The sequence below is a fragment of the Panulirus ornatus genome, chromosome 44 (assembly GCF_036320965.1).
Source record: "Panulirus ornatus isolate Po-2019 chromosome 44, ASM3632096v1, whole genome shotgun sequence".
NCBI lineage: Eukaryota > Metazoa > Arthropoda > Malacostraca > Decapoda > Palinuridae > Panulirus > Panulirus ornatus.
In genome coordinates, this window is record NC_092267.1 from 10,815,833 (window position 1) to 10,831,372 (window position 15,540).

The window sequence follows — 15,540 nt, forward strand, 5'->3', positions numbered from 1 at the left end:
TCAGTTAATCCCATTTGGAGGAAGAGATTGTGATCCTCATTGTTATGGGAGACCATTACTAGAGGGGCGTCCACGTGGAAGACTGGTATGAGCTCTCCCGGGCGTCGCCATGTCTACCGACAATTTCCTTTATTTACATTTAATAAATCTTGCTTTTAGCATAATCGAACAGTACAATTAACGTTTACAATTTAACTGTTTTGAGTTACATTTTCTTAGAATCAATATTAACTGACGCTGTGGTAGCCTATACCAGTCCGTTGAGGCTATGGTAATCTATTCTATCCTACTCAGGCTATGGTAGGTTAGGCTAATCTACTGAGGCTATGGTAGGTTAGGCTAATCTACTGAGGCTATGGTAGGTTAGGCCAATCTACTGAGGCTATGGTAGGTTAGGCCAATCTACTGAGGCTATGGTAGGTTAAGCCAATCTACTGAGGCTATGGTAGGTTAGGCCAATCTACTGAGGCTATGGTAGGTTAGGCCAATCTACTGAGGCTATGGTAGGTTAAGCCAATCTACTGAGGCTATGGTAGGTTAGGCCAATCTTGGTATCGACTTTGTTTTATATAGATTATGTCTCCTCTCTTTGAGGTCATGTTTGACATGACCTTAGGAGAGTAGAGAGTCTACCAAGTTTACATACAAACTTCACTCATGTCATAGGTCAGTGTCAGTCATAAGTCTCTCTGTTTACTTTCCCCTCACAGATCTGTTGTTGTCACCTCAGCTAAGCTTCCACTGATGAAAGGAACCACTCATGCAATCCTCACGAATTCTTCCTCCTGTGTTGTGAGGCATATCAGCCTTGTTATTACTGACCTTCACTAGTAGTAGTGAACATTGTCATTACTAGTCCTTTATTAATCTTTACTTGTAGTTATCAGATCGCCTCAACAATGTTTGGGAAACAGAAATCCTTATCGGCAAAGCAATGGTTTGAGTGACAATACAAACACGCAGATACAAGGCTGAGCCCTAGGGGGAGGTTAGTACCTGCAGGTAATCTGAACCTACCAGTGGGAGGGGCAGTACCTGCAGGTAAGCGGATGAAGCTACCAAGGGTGGAGGGGCAGTACCTGCAGGTAAGTTAATGAAGTCATCAGGTGAGGCTGGTAATCCTGTGTTATGAAGACCGACGCTGTGGGAACCTGACCCTCTCCTGGGGACGATATATTGTCACACACTCCGCCAGCAGGAGAGGCTATTTCCCTCCATAGCTACCCCTCTCTCTCTCTCTCTCTCTCTCTCTCTCTCTCTCTCTCTCTCTCTCTCTCTCTCTCTCTCTCTCTCTCGTTCCTTCCCAGTTCCTTCTCCGTGTCTTCCTCAGCTCAGTACTGTTCCTTGCCTCTCACTCACTCCCTCCGTCATCCCTCCATGCCACACTGGTCGCTACCTCCCTACTTCCATCGTAGTATTTCCATCTCCATTCCTTGGATCTTTATTCATTTCATCTGTATGTTCCTGCCTTCATCCCAATCACGATATTCCCTCTTAGTTTCCCTCCACACTCCATCCAATCACTACCCGCCGCTCCCTCCCCACTCCATCTCACTTGTGGCCCCATATTTCTCTCCCTCCCCCAGGCACTGACACATTACCCCATAACAATAGGACAAATGGACCGTAAACACCGACCAAAGGTAAACTCGAGTTTACCAGTTGTGAACAGTCTAGTGTATACTACAATATGGGGTTGTAATTCCTGGTGTTATGAGGTCGTTGGTTATAGTGTGTGCTCTCAGGTGTTGTGTAATCTTAATGTTACCCGAGTTGCCCGCTGATGCTGAGCTATCAGGGTTACATGAACGGACGTTATCTATAGTAGTGCTATGATGATACGGAGAGTCGACTATATATCTATATCATCTGTATATCCCGCCGGTCTCAGTGTGGAAATGACTGAGAGTTAGATTTATAGATGCTGGAGAACCTACAACACATGAACCTGATCAGATCACCACTGTGGAGGGTGCTGTCTTCACCACTGTGGAGGGTGTTGGCCTCACCACTGTGGAGGGTGTTGGCCTCACCATTGTGGAGGGTGTTGGCCTCACCACTGTGGAGGGTGTTGGCCTCACCACTGTGGAGGGTGCTGTCTTCACCACTGTGGAGGGTGATGGCCTCACCACTGTGGAGGGTGTTGGCCTCACCACTGTGGAGGGTGTTGGCCTCACCACTGTGGAGGGTGTTGGCCTCACCACTGTGGAGGGTGTTGGCCTCACCACTGTGGAGGGTGTTGGCCTCACCACTGTGGAGGGTGTTGGCCTCACCACTGTGGAGGGTGTTGGCCTCACCACTGTGGAGGGTGTTGGCCTCACCACTGTGGAGGGTGATGGCCTCACCACTGTGGAGGGTGTTGGCCTCACCACTGTGGAGGGTGCTGGCCTCACCACTGTGGAGGGTGTTGGCCTCACCACTGTGGAGGGTGTTGGCCTCACCACTGTGGAGGGTGCTGTCTTCACCACTGTGGAGGGTGCTGTCCTCACCACTGTGGAGGGTGCTGGCCTCACCACTGTGGAGGGTGTTGGCCTCACCACTGTGGAGGGTGCTGTCCTCACCACTGTGGAGGGTGCTGTCCTCGCCACTGTGGAGGGTGCTGGCCTCACCCCTGGGGAGGGTGCAAGACATATAGAATTCATTTTTCTTCTTAACAAATGTAGACTTCGAAGGAATCAGAAAAAGTTTTCAAAATGAAAATAAATCTTCAGCATAAGTGGCAACAATTTCTGTAGATCAGGTAGAGATGTGATGACCCAAACAACACTATAAGGTTTAAGGGAAGATGATGGACTCCAGACGGGGACACAAGAGACAAGTGGGATCAACTACTGACACAAGTTGTCTGGACGGAGACCATCACTACATGTCAGACATGGTCACACAAACACTTTAACGATCGTCAGTAGACAAGACAGTTCAAACACGCCAATTCAGGAGGAACAACAAGGAACTACTTCAGACTTGAGTCTCCTGCCTAGTGCGTCCGTCGTCTGCTGATATATCATATCAATGTTCTCTCAGCTCAAACCCTCCCATAGAACTTCCATGTTTGTATCCACTTTCCACAAAGCATGAGGCTCCTTCTCAGGTATTTACCTACAGATTACTCTGCCAGAGGAGGTGGGGAAGAGCCTTCTGCTTTGATATCGTGACGGTGTCAATATAGACTGTGACTTCAGAATACTAGTACTGTCCCCCGGTAGATAACCCCTTCGTCATAAACCATGAGTGTTCCTGGTACCTATCCTTCCTGTGTACTGCCAGGGAGTGGGAGAGGGTACTCACCCTTGCTGCTCTTGCTGAAGGACTGAGTGAGGGCGCGGGAGAAGTGTTCGTCCACGGCTGTGGCCAGGTCCCCGCTGAAGTAGGTTAGGACAACACAGTTCGCTGAGATGTAGTGGGCATCAGCGTGCTGCTGCTCCCCCTGCAGGAGGAGAATACGGTCAGTCTCGTGTGGCCTCCCTACACCAAACATACCCTCACTTGCCTGATCACGAGCATCACCTCTCTGATCATTAGTCATAAAGATCCTCACAATATTGACTTGGTTAAGATCCTCACAATGTTGACTTGGTTAAGAGAAAATATCTTCATGATTCTTACGTTACCTTGATCGATCATAATCTTACGTGGTCCATGATTCGTCTCAATGAATTCTTATTTCATATTTTGTAACTAAACAGTTTACAAGACTGGTAGGCTGGAGCAGTGTGGTAGAGTGGAGCAGTATGGTAGAGTGGGGCAGTGTGGTAGAGTGGAGCAGTGTGGTAGAGTGGAGCAGTGTGGTAGAGTGGGGCACTGTGGTAGAGTGGGGCAGTATGGCAGAGTGGGGCAGTGTGGTAGAGTGGGGCAGTGTGGTAGAGTGGGGCAGTGTGGCAGAGTGGGGCAGTGTGGCAGAGTGGGGCAGTGTGGTAGAGTGGGGCAGTGTGGCAGAGTGGGGCAGTGTGGCAGAGTGGGGCAGTGTGGTAGAGTGGGGCAGTGTGGTAGAGTGGGGCAGTGTGGCAGAGTGGGGCAGTGTGGTAGAGTGGGGCAGTGTGGTAGAGTAGGGCAGTGTGGCAGGCTGGAGCGGTGTGGTGGTTTGCCTCAGTGTACCATCTTGGGACATAGTGACTTACCTTCTCGTCTGTCTTGGAGGAATGTGACACTGGCTGTTGCTGCTGCTGTTGTTGCTGCTGCTGTGGCTGCGGCTGTTGCTGTTGCTGCTGTGAGGCTACTGGCGAGGAGCAGACCCCAGTGTGAGTGGCAGCAGACACAGCAGCAGCTGGGGCTGGAGCAGCTGCCGCTGCTGCTGCCCCCACAGCGGCGGCCGCAGCAGTCTGTGGGTTGGGCAAGGCCGCTGTGGAGGTACTGGTGGCTGCTGCTGCCCCTGTGTACTGCTGTTGCTGCTGCTGTTGCAGGTCTGGCGTGGGAGGCTGTGAGGAACCGCTCCCACCAGCGTCGTGCACTCTGTACTTCTGGGGGAGAGAGAGGCTGTGTTACCTTATGACGTGAGATAGTGTTTGTGTTACTTTATGACAGCTGTGTTACCTTGTGACGCGAGATAGTGTTTGTGTTACTTTATGACAGCTGTGTTACCTTGTGACGTGAGATAGGGTCTGTGATACGTTGTGACAAGTAAGATATAGAGTGTGTTCTGCTGTAACGGTATGTGGAGGCCAGATGTCATAATGGCCGCAAGCAATGTGACATGAATGGCAAACAAGACGTTGATATCTGGTGTAAGACGGTATTAACAAATAGTTATAGTAGTAGTAGTAGTAGTAGTAGTAGTAGCAGAAGTAATATCAATAATAATGATGATAATAATAATCATATTAATGATGATAAGGATAATAATGATATTGATAATAATGATAATAATAATAATAATAATAATAATAATAATAATGATAATAATATTAATGATAATGATGATAACGTCACAGATAATATTGTTATTATTGAATGGAAGTTACAGACTACCCCACAACACACATCCCTGTATCATCAAGCAGATGATGAAGCCAGCGAGCCATACATATGTTATCATGACAAACGAGTCATCGTGTGATCATAACCCATCATCATCATCATCTCTACTGTGAAAATATATTCGTCAAAATAACTCCTCTGGTGTGAAAACTGTCATCAAGTAAGGTAGGGCGTGTCATACTTGAGGTCAGTGTAAACACGTCATTGGACACTTGAGTACCATTGGCCCTAATGGGATGTCCTTAAGATAATTATAGGATTATCTTAACAGGATGTTAAGATAGGGTCTGTATCTCCTTGGTTATTTTTGACGTATATCAGAGCATGACGATAAATGCTTCGTGCATGATCACTTCACTGGAGAAGTGATAACATTACTGCAAGAGATCACATATTGATCACTGGGAAGATAAATAATGATAATGTTTTGTCCTAAGCTCAGACTACCGCTTGTGTGAGGCAGGGAGAAGTGTTGAACCACCCACAACTGCTGTGTCGTCAGCACACACCACCAGGACAGCGCTTCCGAGGTCTTGTTGCTACTATGAAGTAAGGACACAACAACATCATAGAAAAGAAGAAAATGAAGATCCTCTTATTGTTGTGCCATCGCGTCACACTACTGGACAAACCGGACAACAGTAACCAGCGGTATTGTCAACGGTACCCGTTACTGTCCAACGGAGTAAGAGGCAACAGAACCTGTGTCCCAGGGTCTTACAACTGCTGTATAACCTCACCAGGAAACAAGAGGTTCACTTTCTGACGTGACCTGATCTCACATATTCCCACGTTGGCGTGTCGTGTCCTCACAACGTCTCCACCTATATCAAAGGCAGTGTAGCCACTGAGCCAGAACACACACACACACACACACACGTCCGGCGCTTCAAAAGCTGCAGATATTGCCTTGTGGTTGGTGAGCTCAGAGCAGTGGAAAGTTCTGATAATAGATGGGGTTGGGTGTTGTAGGGCTGCCCCACACACATCACACAGCCTCAGTAGCGTTGCCTGGGAGGTTGTCATGGTAACCTACACCAATATTGGTAACGTGGCTCCCTCCCCACCTCCCCCACCACCACCAGCGACACAACAGAGAGCAGACCAACCTGGCCCGACTCTGGCCCGACTCTCTCTCGTTTCTGAACTTTACAAATACATATATATATATATATATATATATATATATATATATATATATATATATATATATATATATATATAATTTCATTACAGGTGAAGGTGCCGTGGTTAAGGTGAGCAGGTGGTGGTCAGGTGAAGGTACAGTAGTTCAGGTGCAAGGTAACATGGGAAGGACAGACAACACAAGACCTAATGGTCTATGGCGAAGTTATCTGCTGGAGGATTATAATGGGATCCTTAATTCCTTAACTATATAGATGGAGATGACACAGTTAAGTCCCCTCCTCGCCTACCACTATAGATGGAGACAGGAAGGTACAGTGGAATGAACGTCTTCACCCACATCTCCCTCTGGCTCAACAGCAGGCAGAATAACACACGATGTGCACTACACAGTGTTGTATGGAGAGGGATGCTGCCATGGGAATTGTATTGGAAAGTGTGATTGGAAAACACGTTTTGGTGTTATGTTTGCATCAGGTCACCCTCGTTGTCCCCCATGTGTGAGCCAGTCCTCCATCACACTCACGTACCATCAGTCTGCCCCGACTAAACATTTGTCATTTGAGAGTACATCAGAACGCCAGGTGTTGCACATACGACTAAGAATCTCTACAAATCCGGGAAATATGATGTTTTATTCTGGAATCCATAATTATAATAATTATTAGTTTATCATCTAAAGATTTATTACCTTACCCTTGATCATTATTACCTTACCCTTGATCATTATTACCAACACCTTACCTGGTGTTGAGTCAGAGTGAGGCGGTCATCATCATCATCTGAGTCGTAGCTTCGTTTTCATACCAGCGCTACAGTCACGAGCGTCCGAGCGTTGTGCACTTCTCTGTGCAGTGGTCAGGTGTCAGGGGAGGCTGAGGCACATTGGATTAAGTACACAGGTGTTGCTCAGGTCAGTTCAGGTGGTGTATGTACACATGTGTTGATCAGGTCAGCTCAAGTGGTGTAGGTACACAGGTGTTGACCAGGTCAGCTCAAGTGGTGTAGGTACACGGGTGTTGACACGCCACAGGCCTAGGTATGACTGGTCGTTGTGAGTGATGACTGAACCAGCATTACGCCAGTGTGAACCCACACAACTGACTCACTGGCTTCGACCGTTATCCGCGTTTGTCTTGTATTTGTTTCTCTATACTTTTTTGTGTTTGTCTGGGCGTAAAGAGGGTGTGTCTGGCTGCCACATGTCCCCTCCACACATCATCATCCAACGTATCTCTCGATAACCAAACAAAAGCTATTGTTGTTATGTTTAGGCTTCGGACGTTCCGAACCTGGTATGAACCAGACCCAGTGAAACCGTGACACCTCCCTCCCTCCCTCCCTCCTCCCCAGTACTGCCGGAACATAACAGAAACTGGGAAGACTTGGAAACAATTCGAGTTTGTTCCTAAACTCGTGGTAATTTCGGCCATAAACGTAAGTAAGGGACATTAGCGGTGTTACCAAATTACCCAGATGCAGGAGGAGGTTAGGGCCTGCAGCCTGGAACAATTAGCATACCGGTAAGTTAGTAATGAATCCCAGTGTTCGGATCCGTTCCTGAAGCTGTTCGGATAACGATTCATTCCGCTTACTTTTGATGCCGGGTCGGGCGCGAGGAATGTAAGCATTATGAACCTTAAGACGCACGTCCATAAGGGACACTTTGCCTCCGCCACCCAGCCGCTGCTGTACTTTAAATTCTAATTAAGCGTCAACCGTGGCAGAGTTGGTTAATTAAGGAGATAAGATGACCGTTCACATACATGGAACATCCAAAGCCAATTTCCCAAGACAGGTATTTCGAGGCGTCATTTCACACCTGCCGCTTTGGTGGTCCTTGGGAGCTGTGGCCAAACTGATGGTGGAGATACGCTAATGATGGGGATGGTGGAAGTGCAGGAGATATGGTGGTGAGGCCCAGCGCCAGTGATGGGGATGGTGAGGTATAATCGTTGTGTATAGTCATGTGAAAGATGGGACGGTCTTAGTGGCATACAAACAGTGGGTGTGAGAGGCAGTAAAGTCAGGCCTGGTGTTGGTGATATTGGAGAGGTGTTGGTGCTGTTAACACACACACACACACACTATGACTCAACATGGGTTCGAATCCTGAGCGCGGCAGCCAGCCAACAGACAATGCCAGGTGTTCATCCTTCCCTCGGGGCTGGTCGATAAGTGGGTAGCTGACTTAATAAGATTCTCGACTGCCATCACAGGGTCGTGGCAGTGTAATAAGTCTATCTTTCAAGTTAACGAGCGTTAATTAATAGTATTAGCGAACACAGCTAATGACAGGGGGAGATATGGTCGGAATGCCAATGTTGTATGGTGTCCCCTGCAACGTTAGGGTAACTATAACAACGTATGATATGTATGACAGACAAGATTACTGTGATCATCATTATGTTGCTGAAAAGTAAATATAAAATCCATACAGTAACCTAACCTAGCCAGTGATGATACTTTGTTGGTTATTATGAGGTATTGGTTTTGTGGATCAAAAATGTTTATGATAATGGAAGACACTGACATACATTCGGCTATAAGCTTTATCTTCTGTGTCACGTCATAATGACCAGAAGGAAAGTTCATCATGTGTTATTTCCGTTCCTGAACCGTCTTAAAGTGTTGTTGTTTGTACACGACTGTGGCACCCTGGTCCCGGAGGATGTAGTTATGCTGTGAGGAAGGCGAGAGTGGGAACCGTGAGGAGGGCGAGAGTAGGAACCGTGAGGAGGGCGAGAGTGGGGACCGTGAGGAGGGCGAGAGTGGGGACCGTGAGGAGGGCGAGAGTTTGACCGTGAGGAAGGCGAGAGTGGGGACCGTGAGGAGGACGAGAGTGGGAACCGTGAGGAGGGCGAGAGTGGGACCGTGAGGAGGGCGAGAGTGGGACCGTGAGGAGGGCGAGAGTGGGACCGTGAGGAAGGCGAGAGTGGGACCGTGAGGAAGGCGAGAGTGGGGACCGTGAGGAGGACGAGAGTGGGACCGTGAGGAGGGCGAGAGTGGGACCGTGAGGAAGGCGAGAGTGGGGACCGTGAGGAAGGCGAGAGTGGGGACCGTGAGGAGGACGAGAGTGGGACCGTGAGGAGGGCGAGAGTGGGACCGTGAGGAGGGCGAGAGTGGGGACCGTGAGGAGGGCGAGAGTGGGACCGTGAGGAAGGCGAGAGTGGGGACCGTGAGGAGGACGAGAGTGGGACCGTGAGGAGGGCGAGAGTGGGACCGTGAGGAAGGCGAGAGTGGGGACCGTGAGGAGGGCGAGAGTGGGAACCGTGAGGAGGGCGAGAGTGGGACCGTGAGGAAGGCGAGAGTGGGGACCGTGAGGAGGACGAGAGTGGGACCGTGAGGAGGGCGAGAGTGGGACCGTGAGGAAGGCGAGAGTGGGGACCGTGAGGAGGGCGAGAGTGGGGACCGTGAGGAGGACGAGAGTGGGACCGTGAGGAGGACGAGAGTGGGACCGTGAGGAGGACGAGAGTGGGACCGTGAGGAGGGCGAGAGTGGGGACCGTGAGGAGGGCGAGAGTGGGGACCGTGAGGAGGGCGAGAGTGGGGACCGTGAGGAGGGCGAGAATGGGGACTATAAGTCGTGTCCCCGGCACGGGGTGGTGAGGGGTAGCAGGTGTATGTGTGAGGGCCGGGGTGGAAGTGTTGATGGGTGTAGAGTGTACAGGACAAGGTGTAGGTGTGGCTGCGTCGTCGGCTGGCTGCCGCGGGTTAATGAGTGTTGTTTATTGTGTCCCCACACCCGGGGGACCCAGCGGGGAGGACGGGGCAGGCAGGAGGGCCCTGGAAAACCTCTGGGGACTGGCGTGAGGACAGGAGGGAACGGGGGAATTTTCATGAGGCACTTGGGGGAGGAGCCTGGAAGTAATTTGTTATGATATTTAAAGTTTTGTCTTTAAATTCCATATATCCTTGCCAGCGTCTGCATGGTGGTTGTACAGAGGGCTACGTGTCGTTATGAGAACATCTTCACGAACACAACCAGTGTCACATTGAGAACTGGGAAGGTTTATTGCAGGAGAACACGACACAAGGCTGGATCCAGGATGACACTCTTATGACCAATACTCTCATAAAACTTACTCTTTCCTCATCCTAACTTTATAGGCCATATATATATATATATATATATATATATATATATATATATATATATATATATATATATATATATATATATATATATATATATATGTGTGTATGTGTGTGTGTGTGTGTGTGTGTGTGTGTGTGTGTGTGTGTGTGTGTGTGAAGTATTAGATACCCAAGTTTAGAGCACAGCAAAACCAACGTTTATACTGACTCTCTCCTGAGTGTATCAACATGGTATACTTCCCGCCTGTAACACATAAGGAAATACAAGTCCACCTACAGTCTTCATGGTACCAGTAATAACCCATAATCAAAGTAATCATCACATTTCCTCAATTATCACAATTTTGTTGGATTTTATGGTTATTTAGCCAGAGTCGCTCACGAACTCCCCTACACATGTCATTGCAGTTTCCTACTCTAACAGAGATAAATTACTGGTATAATGAATTTATGCATTACATGATGACACGAGGTACGTTAGACAAGAAAAGCCGTAACTCAATTTTATAATGAGTGACCAGACGAGAACTCACACACGAGGGAATTAGCAACAAGACGTAATTTCCTGAGCACGAGCTGGACATGCAGACCAGACTTTACACCAGGATGTAATTCCTGGGCAGGTTCAAGACTTTTGCAGATGCAACGATAAAAATGGACATAAACAAAAGAATTATCATGGTTGATATAGATCATATGAATATATATCATCATCATCATCATCAAATCAAAGCATCGCTCCTTAATCCCCCACACCACGCCTCGCAGAACAATTAAATGGATTAAATCAGAGAATTCAATTAATGTTTTCTTCACGTCTAGCAGGCGAGGGTTACCATGGAGTCGGGAAGCACAGTGCTGTGTTTAAGGTCAACACAAGGTCATGACAGGTCATGATCACGAAACAGTCACGGGTCATTCTCATGGCTCCTCAGATGACAGGTTGTGACCTCAGGCTGAAACAGGTGTTGTGACCTCTGTCTAGGGACGGATGTTGTGACCCCTGACACTGTCCAGCACTGGTGTGACCCCTGGCACTGCCCGACAGTGGTGTGACCCCTGGCACCCACCAGTGCTCACAGTCACTAGACCCACCCACCAGTGAGGGGTAGTAAGCCACCCACGGCACACACCTCACCGTCCATCGAACCGAACGTGCTGACAAGTTACACGAGATATGCAAATTATCCCTTGCTCTACTGAATGACCCGTGGGTTAAATGATACACAGATTATCATCTGCTACGTACGATAAACAAATTATCATTGACTCTATTGATCTGGTAGGGAGACTTAACATCGTACACAAATAATCGATGAATAACAAACAACCTCGTGAGTTATACATGACATGCAAATTATCGCCTGAACTGATTAACATACTACATGAAATGAATTTACCTCGCGCACCTTCCGTGTCACTTGTTACCAACTGTAATTACCATCAAGCGAACGAACTAATTTGCTTCTCGTTAATAGCGATAGTGGCGGACTCCCACCACTGGACTCCCACCACTGGACTTCCACCACTGGACTCCCACCACTGGACTCCCACCACTGGACTCCACCACTGGTCTCCACCACTGGACTCCACCACTGGCCTCCACCACTGGACTTCCACCACTGGACTCCACCACTGGACTCCACCACTGGACTTCCACCACTGGACTCCACCACTGGACTCCCACCACTGGTCTCCACCACTGGACTTCCACCACTGGACTCCCACCACTGGTCTCCACCACTGGACTTCCACCACTGGACTCCACCACTGGACTCCCACCACTGGACTCCCACCACTGGACTCCACCACTGGACTCCACCACTGGACTCCCACCACTGGACTCCACCACTGGACTCCCACCACTGGACTCCACCACTGGACTTCCACCACTGACTCCCACCACTGGACTCCACCACTGGACTTCCACCACTGGACTTCCACCACTGGACTCCCACCACTGGACTCCCACCACTGGACTCCCACCACTGGTCTCCACCACTGGACTTCCACCACTGGACTCCACCACTGACTCCACCACTGGACTTCACCACTGGACTCCACCACTGACTCCCACCACTGGTCTCCACCACTGGACTTCCACCACTGACTCCCACCACTGGTCTCCACCACTGACTTCCACCACTGGACTTCCACCACTGACTCCACCACTGGACTCACCACTGGACTCCACCACTGGACTTCACCACTGGACTCCACCACTGGACTTCCACCACTGACTCCACCACTGGACTCCACCACTGACTCCACCACTGGACTCCACCACTGGTCTCCACCACTGGACTCCACCACTGGTCTCCACCACTGGACTTCACCACTGGACTCCACCACTGGACTCACCACTGGACTCCACCACTGGTCTCCACCACTGACTTCCACCACTGGACTCACCACTGGACTCCACCACTGGACTCACCACTGGACTCCACCACTGGACTTCACCACTGGACTCCACCACTGACTCCACCACTGGACTCCACACTGGACTTCCACCACTGACTCCACCACTGGACTCACCACTGGACTCCACACTGGACTTCCACCACTGACTCCACCACTGGACTTCCACCACTGGACTCCACCACTGACTCCCACCACTGGTCTCCACCACTGGACTTCCACCACTGGACTTCACCACTGGACTCCACCACTGACTCCACCACTGGACTCACCACTGGACTCCACCACTGGTCTCCACCACTGGACTTCACCACTGGACTCCACCACTGGTCTCCACCACTGGACTCACCACTGGACTCCACCACTGACTCCCACCACTGGTCTCCACCACTGGACTCACCACTGGACTCCACCACTGGACTTCCACCACTGACTCCACCACTGGACTTCCACCACTGGACTCACCACTGGACTCCACCACTGGACTTCACCACTGGACTCCACCACTGGACTTCCACCACTGGACTTCCACCACTGGACTTCACCACTGGACTCCACCACTGGTCTCCACCACTGACTTCCACCACTGGACTCCACACTGGACTTCCACCACTGGACTCCACCACTGGTCTCCACCACTGACTTCCACCACTGGACTTCCACCACTGGACTTCACCACTGGACTCCACACTGGACTTCCACCACTGGACTTCACCACTGGACTCCACCACTGGTCTCCACCACTGACTTCCACCACTGGACTCCACCACTGGTCTCCACCACTGACTTCCACCACTGGACTTCCACCACTGGACTTCCACCACTGGACTCCACCACTGGTCTCCACCACTGGACTCCACCACTGGTCTCCACCACTGGACTCACCACTGGACTCCACCACTGGACTTCACCACTGGACTCCACCACTGGTCTCCACCACTGGACTCCACCACTGGACTTCACCACTGGACTCCACCACTGGACTCACCACTGGACTTCCACCACTGACTCCCACCACTGGACTTCACCACTGGACTCCACCACTGGTCTCCACCACTGGACTTCCACCACTGGACTTCACCACTGGACTCCACCACTGGTCTCCACCACTGGACTCCACCACTGGACTTCCACCACTGGACTTCACCACTGGACTCCACCACTGGACTCACCACTGGACTCCACCACTGGTCTCCACCACTGGACTTCACCACTGGACTCCACCACTGACTCCACCACTGGACTCCACCATGGACTCCACCACTGACTCCACCACTGGACTTCCACCACTGGACTCCACCACTGGACTTCCACCACTGGACTCCACCATGGACTCCACCACTGGACTCCACCACTGGTCTCCACCACTGACTTCCACCACTGGACTCACCACTGGACTCCACACTGGACTTCCACCACTGGACTCCCACCACTGGACTCCCACCACTGGTCTCCACCACTGGACTTCCACCACTGGACTCCACCACTGGTCTCCACCACTGGACTTCCACCACTGGACTCCACCACTGGACTCCACCACTGGTCTCCACCACTGGACCATCCACCACTGGACTCCACCACTGGACTCCACCACTGGACTCCACCATGCGCTGGTCACACACACACACACACACACACACACACACGAATGTTTTAGGTCAGCACATCATGCGCTGGTCCAAGTATGATCATCACCTTAGGTCGTATGGCCACAACGACCACGGACTGGCTGGCTCAGTATCACTGTCTAGCTGGTCTGGTCGGGAAGGTATCTAGCTGGTCTGGTCGGGAAGGTATCTAGCTGGTCTGGTCGGGAAGGTATCTGGCTGGTCTGGTCGGGAAGGTATCTAGCTGGTCTGGTCGGGAAGGTATGTAACTGGTCTGGTCGGGAAGAACTGACGGAAAGTTAGGGAAATACACAGGACTTGTTGACGGTAGGTAGGGCGCTCATACCTCCACGCTGGTCTGTGTCTTTCCGGCGTCAGCTGTGAGTGACATGGGGCCCTCGACAACCGTGACATGGGGCCCTCGTCAGCCGTGACATGGGGCCGTCGTCAGCCGTGACATGGGCCGTCGTCATCCGTGACATGGGGCCGTCGTCAGCTGTGACGGGGTCACAGTTCCGACTAAAACTACTGCATCCAACCGTACAGATGGTTGCCTCAGCCACACCCAGCTGTACAGATGGTTGCCTCAGCCACACCCAACTGTACAGATGGTTGCCTCAGCCACACCCAACTGTACAGATGGTTGCCTCAGCCACAACCATGTTACCTCCTGCAAAATATTATCATGGTGGTGTCACCTGTGACGTAGGTGAGTAGCGTGAGCAGGGGAGGAGGCCTTGTCATCTGAGGAAGCCAGACTCGACAACATCAAGAAAATAATGAACAATGAAAACATACATTACACTGGCGAGTCACAGCCACAGTTCACTGTGTTAGTGTATCGTCACCAGATCCGCGCAGTGTTCACCACAGTTAGGTATTATCTTCAGGAAGGAACATACAGAACAGCCACATCCCTGGTGCTCTGAGCGAGACATAATCCTCAGACGAGGAACCACAACGCTCACTGATGGGGACCCCAAAGTGTTGGTCACTACCTGATGTTGTGTGATATGTGGCAAATGGCGAATATGTTGAAAAATTATATATATATATATATATATATATATATATATATATATATATATATATATATATATATATATATATATATATATATATATCCCTGGGGATAGGGGATTAAGAATACTTCCCACGTATTCCCTGCGTGTCGTAGAAGGCGACTAAAAGGGGAGGGAGCGGGGGGCTGGAAATCCTCCCCTCTCGTTTTTTTTTTTTAAATTTTCCAAAAGAAGGAACAGAGGGGGGCCAGTTGAGGATATTCCAAAAAAGGC

The 15,540-nt window shown here is 50.2% G+C and overlaps 1 protein-coding gene across 6 annotated transcripts in view; it reads right to left on the reverse strand.

Moving 5' to 3' along the window:
- LOC139762730 (uncharacterized) overlaps nt 1–15,540 on the reverse strand; it is a 92,524-nt gene that overhangs the window by 31,224 nt on the left and 45,760 nt on the right. For 4 of the 6 annotated variants that reach the window (XR_011715815.1, XM_071687773.1, XM_071687774.1 and 1 more), the window contains 2 exons: nt 4,119–4,457; nt 3,289–3,427 (listed from right to left, as the gene is read on the reverse strand). Coding sequence is in view for 5 of the 6 variants with exons in the window: in XM_071687773.1 (XP_071543874.1) it covers nt 3,289–3,427; nt 4,119–4,457 (478 nt within the window). In the remaining variant the exon portion in view is untranslated. The remainder of the gene's footprint in view (nt 1–3,288; nt 3,428–4,118; nt 4,458–15,540) is intronic. The other 2 variants (XM_071687776.1, XM_071687772.1) reach the window with 2 other exon arrangements.